Consider the following 17,819-nt stretch of genomic DNA (forward strand, 5'->3'; position numbering starts at 1 on the left):
CAGAGCGCGTGAAATCAGTCGGGAGGAGTCCGTTTCCATTCGGCATTTATGTTAAAGATGTAATTCTCTTTGAGTCACATCTGCGATGAAGCTCCACGCCGTGAGCCTCATGATCAAGGAAGTGTCTCAGGTTACCAGGTGAAGTAAAGTACACGGGGCTTTATACATTTTTAATTTTGTTTTCTGCAGTTTCTTCAAACACAGCAGATTCTCCCTAAAGGCTGGAGACACCGGGTTGAAATACACCACATATGCATTACAGAAGGTTGGAGATCAACAGGCAGGACATCGCATGCAACCTTGCCGATCGCGGGGCACACGCAGACCGTTCACACTCACATTCACATCTGAAAAGTACATTTTGGGAGCTCCAAACACTGTTCTGCCCTTTTTTGTTTTTGTATTTTAAGACACTCTTTTAACATGTCATTTACCACAAATTCCGGACTATTGAGCGCACCTGAATATAAGCTGCATCCACCAAATTTAAAGACCAAAAAAATTGCGTGCACATGTAGGCTGTACTTGTCTTTTAACAATTATCCAATCATCTATTGTACATACAAGAAGTACTGTATCTGGTTTCTAATCGCATTCTATGTGTGTTATTTTGATCTTTAGTGCATGTAAACGCGTCTTTTAAGAGATCAGTCACTGTTCACACATTTTGGTCCACTTTTTGGCTCAACAGTTCTGAACCTGTAACCCTCTAAACTTTGCAGACTGTACTACAGACTGCCCACACCTCAGCTTTTGTGAGTGCACAAGCAAAATATACCCATGAATTATAACACAGAGATAATAAATAGCCAAAGACGGTCTATTGGACTGTCACATAAAACAAATTCAGTCTTTATTGGACTCCGGCAAGGCAAGTAGGCAAATACACGAGGAGGCTGGAACAATGAATTTCCTAAGACAAGGAGGTTGGTGATGGCTTAAGTTCATAAACAAAAGAGTAGCTGACAGCACAGTCGGCGTTGCCAAGATACTGTTGCCGTGAGCAATAATCCCAGTTTTGTTCACAAAAACAATAAAGTCAGGTACTTCAGTCACGCCAAACTATAGGTTGAGAAGGCAATAACAGTGGCATACAAGAAGTGCAAAGAGGGAAATAAGAACCTTGCCAACTCCCTCCAGGCAGTTGGTAAATACAGACACACACAGCAGATTTACACTAGCAAGTACAGTTGTGGTCCGGTTTACATACACTGCAACCTGGTGCTGGAGAGATGGTAGTCTGCTTCTGGACTGCTGCTGAGGTATAGATTCAATTTAAATGGTTATTAAAACCAAAAATCAGGCGCACAAGTTGTAATTAATTTAGGATCATGACTGCAGATGACAGTTTCTCTTTGCTAGCATAAAATAATTAGTTTGACAGCACTCATTTGACCGATACAGTACTCCCTTGTTTATCGCGGTTATTCGGTTCCAGACCCGACCATGATAAGTGAATATCCGCCAAGTAGGATTCCTTATTTATAAATGGAATATTTGTTGTAGCTAGAGCATAGAAAACCTGTTTGCAACTTTCTAAATACAGTTTTTAACATTACTATAGAACACCCCTATAGTCACCTTTACACTCGTATTGCCCAATATACTAGACATGATCAGAGTAAAGAAGCCATTTAAGACATAAATAAGACTCGTGCTCGTGTGGGGGAGATGAATGGGCGGTGGACAGAAAGTGACGCCAGGGGTTCAGAGTTAAATTGTAGCTTTTAGCGTTACTGTAGCTGGGTTACGGCCGGAGAACTTGCCCATGCTATTATTATGATTGTTATGTTATTATTATTGTGCCTGTTTGAGATACCGTAAATTCTGGACTATAACTACTAGTTTTTTAACGCGCTTTGAATCCTAGGCTTTAACAATGATGCGGCTATGTTATGGCTAAAAGAACCACAGTTCCCATGATGCTTAGAATGCTGCAATAGAAGCTAAAATCAGCAATTGTGTTTTGATCTGACAAATCGTAAGTAAATTTCATCACGTGGAGAATTACTACAGCTTCTGATTGGACTGTTCGCTCTGCACGTCACATCGAAGCTAACAAAAAACCCAGAGTGTAGGTAGGATTGTGAGCTTTATAGTGTGTCTTTCTGTGTGAATATCCCACGTTACAACGTGGACACCTGCGGCTCGTAGACAAGTGCAGCTTATATACGTACAAAATATGTTTCTCTTCAAATTTGGTGGGTTCGTCTTATATTCTGGACTTTACAGTAATTCCAACCTGCAATAAAAGGCTACTGTTCTGGCGATCAAGTCTGATGATTGTGTGTCTTACCAAACATGAGAGTAACATTACCGACACCTAGTGGCCAGTGTAGAATACTACATAGTACAATTTGAATGTGTCTTCTGAATGCCTTATATTTGTATTTCTGTTAATTTAGCATCTTTTATGCCTGAGAATGCTCCATTTATGCCAAAAATATGTTAAATTTAATTGAATATGCAAATGATTTTACTAACAATTCAACCACGAAACAGTATGATTTATTCATTAATTTTGGAAAAACCATGGTAGAGTGAAGCTGCGAAATTCGAAGCGCACAGTGGAGAGGGACTACTGCATAGGTCAGGGGTGTCCAAAGTGCAGCCTGGGGGCCGCAGCTTGTTTTTTACTGGCCCGCGCCACATTGTAAAAATAATATAAAACCAAACAAAAATGAGAAAAATTTAGGAAAAAGCTGAAATATTGATGCTAATAACTAATCTTTGTCTTTGAATATATGTAAAATACACAAATATCAAAGTGGCCCCTCACATCCTTTGATTTTCAGTATGCGGCCCTCGGTGGAAAAAGTTTGGACACCCCTGTTATAGGTAATCCTGACTGTATATGATGAGTATGACTATTTAGTATTTCCAAAATTATAGGCTCACCTGCAAACTCTAACACAAAAAGTCCAACCCATGGAATATCATCATATTCAGTGTGGCAGTGCAGGCAGCCACAGTACAACCACAATCACGAATACGGTAAAATTCATACGTCTTACACACTGTCAGTCAGGCTTGATGAATGGTATCGTTGCATTGTGCAACGTTAATTGGAACAGTGCTTAGTTCATGCTTTGAGAAGCAAATCTAACCCGATGAAAGAGCAAAACAAAGCAGGTGGTGTCAGTCTGCAATAAGTTATACAAAGTAATTAGTTTAAGGGCCGACTCCTCTGCCAGCTTTCTGTTCGTGAAACGACCCGCGGCCCCGGGGTCCACTAAAACAGTGAGACAGATGGATTGAGTAGGAGTGTGTGTTTTAAGTATGCCTGAGAGAGGGAGCTCGAGGCATCTGCAGAAAAGGCTATTCAACCGTGCCCCCTGTCTTTTAGTGGCTATTTAACAGCTCGGTACAGGACTGTGCAAAAGTCTTAGGTCACCACTAGCTATGTTCCTTTAGCTATGTTGCTTTGCTCGTTTTACTCGTTTAACTACAGTAATAATGAACTAATAATAGTTCAACATAGAGAGGATTTAAAAAAATGATGCTCGGACCAAGTAAGCGCCTTTTTAATTTTGGTGTGAATCTGGATAAGGGTGTATATGTAATCCCTTAGCATCACAATTTGAGTCGGTTCTTGTGTCAATCTCTACAAAACAGTACCCAGTTAACTCCAAAGTACGGCCCGGGGGCCATTTTCGCCCCGTCACTCATTTTCATTGGCCCGAGGCTCACAGAATGTGTTCTATGGCTATATAAACATGGAACCTACCCAAAGAAAGATTCAGGAAAAGTTTCAGGAAAATATCAGTTCCTGACTAGAAAAGGGAGAAAACCAACTTATTGTGAAAAGATACATTTCAAGCATAACTTTCACTTTGACCCAAATATTTTTTTGCTTTTGTGACACCTCAAATATCTAAACAACCATACCAAGTTACTAAGTATACCAACACAAAAAAGGGGTTGTTTTACATGAAAATAACAATGTATTTACAAATACAACACCATGAACTATTTACAATTTCCACATTTGGAACTGAACTCTGTGTGTGCCTGTGTGTGCACGCATGCGCGACCTTCTGCACGCTACACTCCTCCACGCTCTCTCGCTTCCTCCCTGCTGTCGAGTGTGTTTTTACATGCAAAGGATGTATGCCGAGCGCTTATCAAATGCACTTCTGCCAAAGTGACATCCATTGGCGTGCACTTGCATCATCACCTCTTTTTGCCTCTCGTGCAAAAAAAACGTAAAAGCCATATAAATTCGTCTTTGGCAATTATTGACAAATGTAACACCATGAACTGTTTACATTTTTCACATTGGGAACTGAACTACATGTGCGCATGTGTGTGCACACGTGTGCACGCATGTGTGCGTGCGTGACAATTTCCCCTACAATGCGTAACCTTCTGCACGAAACACTTATCAAATGCACTTCTGCCACCTTGTGGCCGTTTTCATGTCCTAAAAGTGCTCTGAAGTGTTAATGCACTAGTGGAGAGTTGCATCATCACCTCTTTTTGTCTCCCGCGCAAAGAAACACGTATAAATACGGCATTCGAGATGCTAAAAACGTATAACTACGTCTTTTTGTATCGAATGAGTTAATAAGGTACGTTACTATATACGACACTCATTTGCTTTGTTACACAAACACAAAGTTCCCATAATAATGTTACCATTTTAATAATGTTATATACCATTGCATTGTTAAAACAAAAAATTTACTGGTGCTTAAGACAAAAGTCAGAGGCAGAGATACTGTAAATAGGAAGTCAAATGAGTGGAGAATGTAGTTAGTGGCAGTCTGCCTCTTGTGGACAAGTAAGGAATTACATCTCCTGTATCCCTTTTTTTTCTATTGGCATCTATCTGCAACTGTTTCCAAGGTAATTTGGGAGTGAGGAAATAACACCAAGCCCAGAGGTCATCAGTGTGTGAATGAGCTGCAGTAGCTGCATATAGGCCATCACCATAGTGTGTGTAAGCAACACTGCAAGGTGCTTTAATTACCCTTTAAAGGAAAATAGTGCTAATGCAGCTCATTTACATGGACAACAGTAAGGGTTGCAATTACGTCTGCTCCCAGCTTGGTGCCATCACATTAGTTTGAGGGTTGTTTTTTTTTTTAATCCTCATATGTAACATTTCAGCCTAACATACAGGGCGTAAACACATGTGTCAAATGGACTAACAAGACGAGCAATTTTCGGGAAAATAAGCGAAACCATTTAAATGGGAGGACGACAAGAACGTGCAAATACGGGAGTTTCCTGGGGGTGATGCGGTGCAGGTCTACAACTGCAACAATAAACATGGATTTCATTGTTGAATTAGAGGGACTGTATTCGACTTGCTCCAAATTACATTTCTTGAAAGTAAAAAAATATAAGAACGCCACCATCAACTAGCATACGTCACCACTAGAGGTTTAAAGAACAGACTGTACCAAAAAAGAAGTCCATGTTATTCACGATTACAAATTAAACTGCATAAAAATTGGCGTAAACCGCTGCCTCGTACACACGTACATGTCCATATAAGAATGATTATGATAGGCTCTACACTACAGTAATCCCTCGTTAATTGGTTCCAGGCCCGACCGTAAGAAGTGAATTTCAGTGAAGTAGGATTTCTTATTCATAAATCTAATATTTTCGAAGGTAGAGAATATAAAACCTGTTGATGGCCTTCTAAATTCAATTTTTAACATTATTAGAGCACTCGAAATATGAAATAACACTCCTGTAGTCACCTTTACGCTCATATTACCCAATATAGTAGATAAAATCAGAGAAAATAAGTCATTTACGACATAAATAAGACTTGTGATCGTGTGTGTTGAAATAAATGTGTTCTGGAGGTGTGGAGGACAGGAAGTGACGCCAGGGGTTCAGGGGGGTGGCTTACGGCTGCAACAGTAGCCCGTATTATCACTATGATTGTTATTATTATGTTATTATTATGGTGCATGTTGTGGGATTCCAACCGGCAATAAAAGGCTGTTGCTCCGGAGATCTAGTCTGATGCTTGTGTGTCTCAGCGAACATTACAGGAACATTACTGACACCTAGTGACCTGTGTAGAACACTACAGTACATAGCATCATGTCTTTGAATGTGTTTTCTGAATGCTTTATATGTGCATTTTAGTTCATTTAGCCATTTTTATGCTTGAAAATGCTTAATTTAGGCAAAAACTTTGTACAATTTGCTTCAACATGCATACTTTTTGACTAATAATACGCCACATTCAACTGTAAAACAGTATGATTTATTAATATATATTTTTAAAAACTGCGAGAGCGTGATAGCGGAAAAGTCAAAGAGCAAAGTGGCAACGGATGTACTTTGGTCGCGTACGCGCACTGGCCACTAGTACTACTAGACAGTATCTCTTTGACAGTTTTTTTCAAGTCTACAGATTTAAATACCAAAATTCGAACCGCATTGTGGCGAGGGGCAACTGTACATTCAATGATAGCTAACGATAGCAGCTAAACTTGACCAAATTGCTATCTTTAGCTGACAACAAAAATAAGTGGTGCGCGTGCATTTGTTACGTCTGCAAGGTTTACGTACTCAAAGCAGGAAGGGGCGGGATATAACGCGAGCAATACATTGGACTGCCATGGCAGCTGGAGGAACCCGCTGCATACAGTTTCTGATGCCAGACGTTTGAATTTGGTAAACAACACACTGAATTAGCTGGCACACATTAGGAATACTGCACGAAACCGCAAAACAATCCCATAGTAATCAGGATTCAAACAAGTCATGACATTTGTCTCAGCATCCCAGGCCCACTGAGAGGCCATTAGCATCCTACCTGGCTTACCTGTGCTGGTTTCCATAGAGACAGACATGAGGGTGGAAGGTGTTTTCGCACTCACCTTTGAGCCTCGGTAAACAACAGGGTGTTCCCTCGTGAATAAACAGCCGGCTCGTCCATTCCGCTTGTCACCGCAGGCTCTGGAGCCTGCTGCAGATAAGGGATGTTCTCCTGTTGACAGAGGGATATTTGACTTTCAGATAGAGACGAGCTAGCTTGTTAGGCGGATATCTGGCCCGGGTGGTGACTGGGATCAGAGTTGGTATGTTCTTGAACACAGCCTCCCCCCGGAGATCGTTCAGCATCCCAATTAACATCAACCTGCAGGGTGCACGCAGGCGGCAGACGCGGTAAGGGGACCATCGGCAGGGCCGAACAGACTCTTTAGAAATCATTGTAAACACAGCTCAACTTTCACTCAACTTCTCATTTGGATTTGGTGGGAGCTCGAGCGTAGATGAGCATACATACCGGTACCTGTATATGGTCGATCCAGGTCAAAGAGCATATGGTGGCTTGGCTATGACTTACGACAGAGGTGTCCACACTTAACTGAAAAATGAAAGGATGCAAGGGCCGCTTTGGATATGTTGTACAGCAACACATGTAGATATGCTAAGAAGGTACAGTACAGTATATACTGTATACAGTATACAGTTCAGCTTTGTGATGTACAGTAGGTGAAATACTACTATTATTGGTCTACGATTATCTACTATTATCAGTCTTTTTTTCAAATGTTTGCTGTTTTTTTTTTATTTCCCAAATATTTCAACTTTCTTCTGAAGTAATCTCTGTAAATATTCTTTTTGTGTTATTACAACTTTATTCCCATATTGTTTTGACTTTATCCCCCTAATATTATCATTTCCCCCCAGTCTAATTTCCTCAAAATTACAACTTGATTTATTTTATTTTATTTAAAACTTTAAAGAATTATGAAATATTATATTTATATTTAAATTCTTTCTACTAATCGTACACAATTTTTACATGTTTAACGCGAGCGGCGACTTGTTCCAGGCTCTGTACTCATGTAGTGCTTTTAATTTGATGTTGTTCCTGTCACAGTTTTGCACAATACATAATAAATAAGATGAATCAGATGGCTATAATGTACTTACGTTATGTGTGTGTTGAAAATATTTCCCGGTACCCAGCTAGTGCGATGCTAACACTAGTGAGAGCTAATGCTATTTAGAGCCATTGTCACTGACACAAACCCCCAAATAGCTGTCCTCGGCTATGCCTGCCCGTAACCAGTAGCTCCTAGCACAAATTTTAGCTAGCCGTTTAAAGCAAAAATCCGCCGAGAGATGGCTCGCATGTAAAAAAAACCTCATGAGTTGGGACACTCCTATGCCACGGTACCGCTGTATAAATGACAATAAAAAATACCTGCAGTGCAGTAACTTCTCTCTTCTTCCGGGTGACGTACTTCGTGACAACTCGACTCACAACAACACAAATAACTTTGGTCTTGTCGAGAGAGGTAAAGCTGTGAAGCTAACATCAATTTTTGCTGTTTTTTAAAAAACATTCTTCTTAAGTAATCTTCGTAAATTGTCTTTTTGTAATACTGTGACTTTATTCCCGTGTTGTTTTGACTTTATCCCCATAATATTATAATTTTTTCCCAAGCCTAATTTTCCCCAAATTACAACTTTATTTTATTTTGTTCCTTTCTCAAAATTACAATTTTTCAAACATTTTTTTTCTTTACCATTTCAATTCTTTTTACTAAAATGGCATCATTATTCCTCATAATATTACAAGTTTATTCTCATAAAAATTGCGACTTTTTTTCTATTTCTGATGTTGTTTTTTAATTTTCCAACGATTTCAGCTTTCTTCTTGTAAATTGTCTTCTTGTAATTATGACTTTATTCCATAATATTTTAACTTTAGTCCCATAATATTGTAAATTTTTCCCCAACCTAACTTTCCAAAAATGACAACTTAATTTTGGTTTGTTTCTCATCATATTACAACTTTTAAAAAAAATGTCTTTTGTCTTTAATATTTCAACATTATGCTACTAAAATGATGTTATTTTTCCTCATAATGTTACGACGCTATTCTCATAAAATTACAATTTTTCCTTGTTTAGATTCCAACTTTTTTTATCTTAATATTTGGACTTTATTCTTGTAAAATTGCTGCTGCCTTTTTTTCCGTTTTTGCTGCTGTTATTGTTGTTGGGTTTTTGTTTTTACTTTTCTTGTTAAATTATATTTTTAGAAAGTGCAGCGGCTCACAAATGGCCCCCGGGCCGCACTTTGGACACCCCTGACTTATGATAAAAAAAAATAAAGAAAAAAAAAACCCCAGATGATGTCAGAGATTAAAACCTTAAATCTTTACCAGACCTGTATTATGACCTGCAGGGTCCGGGCCTTGACAAATGTGGCTATGTATCATGTTTTAAGGGCTATAATGACACGTAATCACATTTACTGCAATACTGAAAATGTCTTTTCATAGCTGGACTCATAAGAGCTTCTGGTGCTTTGATTTTGTCGCTCATATCTCATCCGAAGTGCAACATGAAATATTTATCGCCGCCCCTCCAAGTCATTGTTGTGAATGAAACGTTTTACTTTGACTTGCATTTCTCCCGCTGCCGTACAACATGTAGTGAACAAAATCCTATTGCAGAAGGAAGGAATATAAGATGTGATAGCGCCATCCCATAAAAGCAAATATATTACTTATGTAGAGAGCACCTTAGGGTAGTGGTCCCACAGAGATCATTTAAAAACACATCAAATATCATTTTTAATAACTTCTCGCTCAACGTAATTTGCTGCTTCAAAGCAAATATAGTCTTTCTCACAAATTCCCCAAGCTATGGATAGAATTGTGAACAAACAGCGCACTCGCACGACAGGATCAAGGGCCCAGAGGCATCATTGCGACCACAGCGATCTTATGAAAAGAGCATTTCTTATGTACTTTGTAAAAGCGCTTACTTAAGCTAAGTTTATCATCATATAATGACTAGGATATTGAAAGACTGTATAGCGAATTGTGAAAGACAGCACATCCCTCAATGAGCGGAAGCTGGCCTGTTAAAGCTCTGTATGGTCTCGGCCACCGGACTGCATCGTAGCCTAGAACATCTTGATGTAGAGCTACAATTGTTTTTTTCACGTCCTCAGAGAGTTCTTTGCCATGAAGTGCCATGCTGAACTTCCAGTGACCAGTACGAGAGGGTGTAACACCAAATGTAACACACCTGCTCCCCATTCACGCCTGACACCTTCCGACACTAACGATCCACATGACCCCGGGAGGAAAGATGGCAAATTGGGCCCAGTTAGTGCAGTTTAACATAAGGTTAGACATTAATGGCCGTCTGTTGCGTTATTTTGAGGGGACAGTAATTTTACACTGTTCTACAAGCTGTACATTGACTACTTTACGTTGTTTCGAAGTGTCGTTTCTTTAGTGCTGTGCCACGAAAAGATATCATATACAGTCATCCCTCATTTATTGCGGTTTAATTGCTTTTACACTCGACCATGATAAGTGAATTTCCACAAAGTAAGATTCCTTATTTATAAATTGAATATTTCCGTAGTTAGAGCATAGAAAACCTGTTTCCAACTTTCTAAATATGTTTTTTTTAAACATTATTAGAGCCCTCCAGAAATGAAATAACACCCCTCTAGTCAGCGTAACACTCGTATTACAGAATATAGCAGACAAAAAAGACAGGAAATAAGCCATTTAAGACATAAATAAAATATAAACATAAATAAGACATAATATAGACTCACACGTTAGCACTGGCAAAGTTTCTTGTTGCTGTTACGTCCTGCGGTGTCTCATCAGTGTAACATTACTGACACCTGGTGACCAGTGTAGACTACTACACATCAACAACATGTATTTGAATGTGGCTTTTGTCTGCGTGAAAATGCTTAATTTAGGCCAGACATATGTCAAATTTGCTTATTATGCATATTTTCACTGATAATAGACCCCAGTCTGATTTATTCATTAATAGAGTTTGAAAAACAGAGTGACAGAGTGAAGCTGTGAAATTCAAAGCGCAAAGCGGCGAGGGACGACTGTTTGCAGAAATGTGACGGGTATACTCACTTTTGTGACATACTATACTATAAGTTTCACTTCTACATCTCACAGCAACTATGGTGCATTCAAGGACCACCGAACAAAGTGAAAAATCTCAACGCTTGACAAAAAAACATTATCAGTGAAACAATGAAGACATAAAAAACTGTGGGCTTTTTTAACGGTGGTACGTGGATGCTGCACATTTAACCTGTATTATGACATATTTATCAATGATTACTAATGTTGACCAGAACTGGACTCACAAGACCAAATGGGGGGGTAAGTCACTGTTGAAATAGTCCACTGCTGATGGGGATGTCAAACAACTTCATGTTAAAAAAATCCAAACTATCCCGTTAATGTTCTTTTTGTTCAGCAGTGGTTTTCGTCTTGGAACTCGGAGCCCAGTGTCTTTCTTATGGTGGAGTCATTAACACTGACCTTAACTGAGGCAAGTGAGGCCTGCAGTTCTTTGGATGTTGTTGTGGGGTCTTTTGTGACCTCTTGGATGAGTCGTCACTGCACTCTTGGGGTAATTTTGCTCGGCCGGCCACTCCTGGGAAGGTTCATCAGTATTCCGTGTTGACATTTGTGGATAATGGCTCTCACTGTGGTTTGCTGGAGTCCCAAAGCTTTAGAAATGGCTTTATAACCTTTTCCAGACTGATAGATCTCAAATAATCTCAGTTAAGTTATGTTTTAACATGGGGGGCAATTAATTTTTCACACAGGGTCATGTAGGTTTGGGTTCTCCCTTAATTATGAATAGTTTCATTTAAAAACTGCATTTTGTGTTCAGTTGGGTTGTCATTGACTAATGTTTGAATTGGTTCGATGCTCTGCGTTGCACTGAGCCCACCGCTCTTTTTTCCATGAAGTCACGCCAAACTTTTTAGCCGCTCCTTGTTGTTTGTTGGTGCTCGCCGGCTTCTTCTTCGTTGGTGTTCGCAGCTATTTCTTCCGGTCGGCGAAGTGAGCATCGAAACTGGGAATCGAAAATTTTAAAATGCGAACGACCCTAATTATTATTAACTTGGGGTGAATGAGATGTGTTATCTTCGCGGAAAAACACCTCCTATTTTCACAGAAAAAAATTTGAGACAAATGTTTGTGACCAAAAATCTGCGAGGATCCACGGCACGCTGTTCACAATGTGTACACATAAAAGATCAATATGAGGTTTGATTTCATAAGTTCATGAGGGATACACAGTCATACATGCTGTTTTCATGATTATACAAGAAATAATCATGTGAAAAGGGGGTGTTTTTTGGAGGGGTTGGTAATTGTCAGCAATGTATAATTATGCACACACTTTGTTGGAATTTGGCTTTTTTTAATGGTGGCTGTAATCATTTGTGTGTTTTGATAGTTATTTGTAATTTCTATGTAGCGTTATGCCCAAAGTGATTCATGACTTAGTAAAATTTAAATTTTAAGTAAATTATGTTGTATGGTTTCCTCCTAACTCAGTCGTGTCCGAAGTCCAAAGGACGGGGGCCATTGGCGGTCTGCCAGCAGCAGATTCTAAAAATACAATTTAACAAGGAAACTTAAAAAAAAAAAAACAGCAAAAATGGAAAAATCCCTATTAATTTTACAAGAATAAAATCAAAAACATTAAGAGAAAAAACGTGCATTCTAACAAGAAAAACTCATAATTTTAGAATTTTTGATGGTTATGTTATTAGAAACAGCAAAACAATAAATAAAGTTGTCATTTTTGGTTGTGCAAAAAGTTATAAAGTTACGAGAATAAAGAATAAAAACAACAGCAGAAATGGAAAAAAAAACAGCTCTGATTTTTACGAGTCTAAAGTGGAAACATTAAGAGAAAAAAGTTGCATTCTAATGAAAAGAAAATTGACAATTTTACCAGAATAAATTCATAATATTATGAGGAAAAATAATGTCACCGTTTTTTTTAAAGTTGTAATATTATGACAAACAAAAATTACAAAATAAAGTTTTAATTTATGGAAAATTTGGTTCCGAAAAAAGTTCTAATATTATGGGAATAACGTTTTTCAAAAAACGTTTACTTTAGAAGAAAGTTGAAATATTTGGTGAAAAAAACAACAGCAAAAATGGCAAAAAAAAAGAGCAAAGACTGAAGTTCAGACTAATAATAGGCTTTTTCACCTATATCACAAAGTTTTTTGCTTTACAAAATATCAAACTGATCCTTTCATTTTCACTACGTGGCCCTCGCTGGAAAAAGTTTGGACACCCTTGTCCTGACTGGAAATGACACAAGAAAGAAGCAGTGACTGTAAAATGTGCTGAGAGATATTTCTTTTTAAATGTTTACTTTTATTAGTTTCCATTTTTTAATGACACTTTTGTGTTCCAAATGTTTTTGTTATTAATAAAATTCAGTCAAAATTCAATACAAATGGAAAACATGCCATACATGTAGCATGTTGGGAGGCAAAGTACCACAGGTCACCCAGCATGCCTTGCGGCGGGTAAATGTGTGTAATTCTGGCATGTTCTGTACAAGGTATGTTTGTGCATAAATGTTTTTTCATCCCCACAATGTGCAGTGGCTAGGTTACACTACGTGTCACATATGTGGTAACTTTTTGTATCACGATAAAAATAAAGAGCATTTCCTTAAGCAAGCCTGGTATTTCCTCTTACTATTTCCTGTGCAACTCAAGCAAAAACCATTGAAATCTGTGTATATTAAAGGAATGACTTCATTTTGTTGCATGTGAGGCACAGGGAAGTCCTCCACACGGTGACAGCCCAGGAGCAAGACCGGAGCAGAGGTGCCGATGGACATGATGGGCACAATGTCCGGACCCCGGTGGCGGTGTCAAGCGTCGGGGAAGACCGAGCCATCCTTTTGGGCTTCAGCATGATGGCCTTCTCTGTGCTCATGTTCTTTGTGGTCGGCATCACGATGGTCAAACCTCACATTAACAGGTGCTCTGCAGTCGCACTGGAATAAAAATAGTTTGAAATGAATGCTTTTGCTCTGCAGTAGTGTAGAACTGCATTGCATTGTAATAAAAGGTGTTTTTAGGTGAATCAACACCTTTAGCGGCATGCAGTGCAGTTCTTCACTACTGCCATCTATAATATAAAACATATTGTTAAATAATAACTCTATAATATAGAGTTCCAAACCTTACTGAGCATGTATGTATTAAAAGACTCTTGCATTGTTTATTGTCCCTGGAGAACTGTAATAAAAATGTAAGGAAACGTACTCACTTTTGTAAGATACGATATGTTAAAACATCCCTTGGAGCAGAAATCCAGGAGAAATATCCGGCATCATCCTGCGCATGTCCTGTTGTGGCTTCTCATGAACTTCCCCCCGCCTCTTGTGCTGCAGTAAGTGGGAGGAAGAAGACAGATGCATGCTGCTGCACGCTGAAATCCTGGACGAGTGGGTCGACTGCAGAGGCGTGAGCACCATACCGTGCCTCACGGTGACCGTCCACCTCACAGCCTCCAATCAAAGCGCCTTGCTGCATTTTGACGAGGAGTCCGTGCTGCTTACGCCGAAGGTAGGCATGGGTGACAGCTCGTTCGTGGACAATGTCATCTGGAGCGACACTGTCTTTTGGAAATACTGTACAAGTCGTGGTAAACTGGTTCCAGACCCGACCGATAAGTGAATTCCCGCGAAGTAGGATTCAATGTCAATAAATGGAATATTTCCGTAAAAAAGCCTAAAATATCTAAAACATTCTAAAATATGACTTTTACCATTATTAGAGCCCTCTAGACATGAAATAACACCCCTATAGTCACCCTTACACTCGTATTACCCAATATAGGAGATATAATAACAGAAAATAAGCCATTTAAGACATAAATAAGACTCACGCTTGTGTGTGTTTCAATAAATGTCTTCCAGACTTGTGGACAGGAAGTGACGTCGGGGATTCAGAGTACGGCCACAACATTATTATTAACGTTATTATTATGATGATGACTTATTTTTATTATTATATGTTATTATTGTGAGATAAACAATCATAAAATAATAAAAGCCTTTGGTGGCGATTAAGTCTGGTGCTTGTCACTAGTGACTAAGGCTGTCAATCCATTCAAATATTGAATTGCGATTAATCACATTTTGTCTGTAGTTAACTCATAATTAATCGCAATTCATCTCAGATAGAAAGAAGTTTTTATCTATAATAAATTGGGGTGTAAATCTCTTTGTGGTAAACGCTTAGAGTTAGAGTATCTTAGAGTTAAGATACGATTCAAAAACTACATATTAAAAAAAAAAAATCAGTATTTTTGATACAGTATACAAATGATACTATTCGATATGATTACATTTGTCGATGTAGACGTTAATCTTACATTGTAAAATAAAGAAGCCGATTGTATGAAAGAGTCATTCTGACAGTATTTTCAAATGTGTAAAAGAGCACATTACATCGCCAAGCATGCATGGAAACATTCAGGTGCAATGAAATCATTTGTAAATAACTACATCACTTTTTTTTGTACAAGGATACACATTTTGGAAATACGGGCCATTGTTTTATTCAAGAAATAACATATAGTTAGAAATCCCACAATTTTTGCATGTTTAATGCGAGCGGAGACTTGTTTCACTTTGTTCCATGGTCCTTGAACGCACCACTTAACTTTGCAGTGTATCTTCTCCAACGATGCACAGATAAGACTACTGTATCTGTTTTTTCTTTCACCTCATATTTGGTCCCAAATGCTGATGCTATGTGGGGATGCATAAAGGTAAGATTTGATGACCTTATTGAGTGCTAATGTACATTTGAGTCCAGGCTCGTACTGGCGGATAGTGTCTCTGTATTCGTGTAATGCTTTTAAGTTGATGTTGTTCCTGTCACAGTTTACAATAATTTACAATACATAATAAATAAGATGAATCAGATGGCTATAATGTACTTATGTTATGTGTTTGTTGAAAATCTTTCCCAGTGACCAGCTAGCGTGACGCTAACGCTAGCGATAGCTAATGCTATTTACAGCCAGTCATTGAAACAAACCCCCAAATAGCTGTCCTCGGCTATGCCTGCCCGTAACCATTAGCTCCTAGCCCAAATTTTAGCTAGCCGTTTAAAGCAAAAATCCGCCGAGAAAAAAAACTCATGAGTTGGGCCACTCACGGTACCATTGTATAAATGACAATTCAAAAGATACCTGCAGTGGAGTATCTTCTCTCTTCTTCCCGGCGACGTACTTCGTGACAACTCGACTCACAGCGGCACAAATTACTTTGGTCTTGTCGAGAGAGGCGTCAGCCAGAGCTGTGAAGCTAAACTCACCATTCAAAATACCCTTTCCTTCCTTTGCCCATTTCTGCTCAATATTTGTTCCCGCTTCTGGCTTCACAGCAGCGGCCACGGCGCTGTGTTTCCCCAAACTACGGCGTGGGCACGTTAACCGCGTGTCAAAAAAGAATTAAAGGGAACTTCCGTGTTAACTTTGACAGCCCTACTAGTGACACCCAGTGAGGGAACGGTGTTTGAACCGCGAGGGACGACTGTATTTGAAAAGTCCATTACAAGCCTTTTTTACTCTAGTAAAAAAAAAAAATGTCATCATATTTATAATGAAATCCATTTTGACTTTAGTTCAAGCTACCAAATCATGTTTTCTTTCCAGTGTTTCTACGTGCCCAAATGTCAGATGGACCAAAAAGAACTTGAAGGTGAAGTCCTGAAGGTGAAAAGCAACTTGGACGCTCAGCTGGGAAGCACCTCGTCATGCTTGACGGACCCCACCAGGCACCCTGGGGACGTCATCTTGAGCAGAAAGTACACTCTGAGGAGGACCCTGTTGGCTCTCCTGTGGCCCAGTCTGATGCTGGGAGGTGGAGCCCTGCTGGTGGGCCTGGTGAAGCTGACGCAGTGCCTTGCTCATCTGTCCTCTGAGATATGTAGCGTGGCAGCAGGGGGTAGGCTGGCTGCAAAATACACCCACGGTAAATTCTATAAAATCATCCAGAGGTCCACTGTGTCCTCTGCTATGTGACTCATCCTGGCCGATGCTGTCAGACCAAACCATTTGCGATAAAACAACTGGTCAAATACGCGTTGTTAAACTTAATGTGTAGACTTAAACGTGCCCTAGAATGTGTTACATTTCCTGATTATACTGAGCATGAATCTACTGTTGAGTGAGTTTGCTCTATTACTCGATCTCTATTCCCTCGGCAGCAGCAGAGATGCTATGCAACAGCGAGAAAGTAAGACCCTGATTGGATAAATCGTCAAAAAAACGGCACTTCCAGGGAAGCTGAGCTTCAGAGCGGTCCTTGATTTTGACTGACAGCAGCCAGAGGAGTGAGCGGAGCCCCTTTTCCCATGATGCGACCCAGCCATGCACATCCGAGGGGAGACAGCGGTCAGAGCAGACGTGAAGACAGAATTATTTCAAAGCGATTTAATTCTACCTCTATTTTCGGACTTTGTACGTACTACATTGTAAGTAAACGACAAAATCCCAGCGTTTTGTTCGTTTGTTGGTTCATGAAATCATCGTGGGAGGAGTTGTCCGGCCGCGATGGAAGCAGACAGCATTGCTAAAATCATAGTAAATGTACAGTACGTCAGACCCCAAAGAGCTTCCGATGTTTCAAAGATGTTCAAGTTAGGGTTAAAACAAACTCTGGGGGTGTTTGTGCTGCCAGTACGGTTCGTTTGGTGTGTAAACTCGATCATATGAACCCCCGGTGAGCTGAAATGGGTCTCGGTCCGCTTCGAAGTGAACTCTGAACGCTTGGCAACCCCTGCTCTAGATTAATATGAGGCAAGCCTCCCCAGGAGGCACCACAACAATTAAGGGCAGAAGCCTTACAAAAATAAATAAAAACAATATACAATGACTATATATATATATACTGTACACACACTGTATATGATCAGCTCACCTTGCAGTTACTCATGATCCCTCCTTTATCGCAAAAAACAAATAAAGAATATTTTTA

General features: G+C 39.4%; 1 protein-coding gene across 1 annotated transcript; it reads left to right on the forward strand.

The window, feature by feature from the left end:
• The first annotated feature begins 85 nt into the window (after positions 1–85).
• Positions 86–17,628, forward strand: kcnmb3 (potassium calcium-activated channel subfamily M regulatory beta subunit 3). Its single transcript, XM_054768187.1, has 4 exons — positions 86–138; positions 13,601–13,804; positions 14,220–14,394; positions 16,496–17,628. The coding sequence occupies exons 1-4, from the start codon at positions 86–88 to the stop codon at positions 16,862–16,864; spliced, it is 801 nt and encodes a 266-aa protein (XP_054624162.1). The 3' UTR covers positions 16,865–17,628.
• Positions 17,629–17,819: the final 191 nt, after the last annotated feature.

Source organism: Dunckerocampus dactyliophorus, chromosome 2, assembly GCF_027744805.1.
Source record: "Dunckerocampus dactyliophorus isolate RoL2022-P2 chromosome 2, RoL_Ddac_1.1, whole genome shotgun sequence".
NCBI lineage: Eukaryota > Metazoa > Chordata > Actinopteri > Syngnathiformes > Syngnathidae > Dunckerocampus > Dunckerocampus dactyliophorus.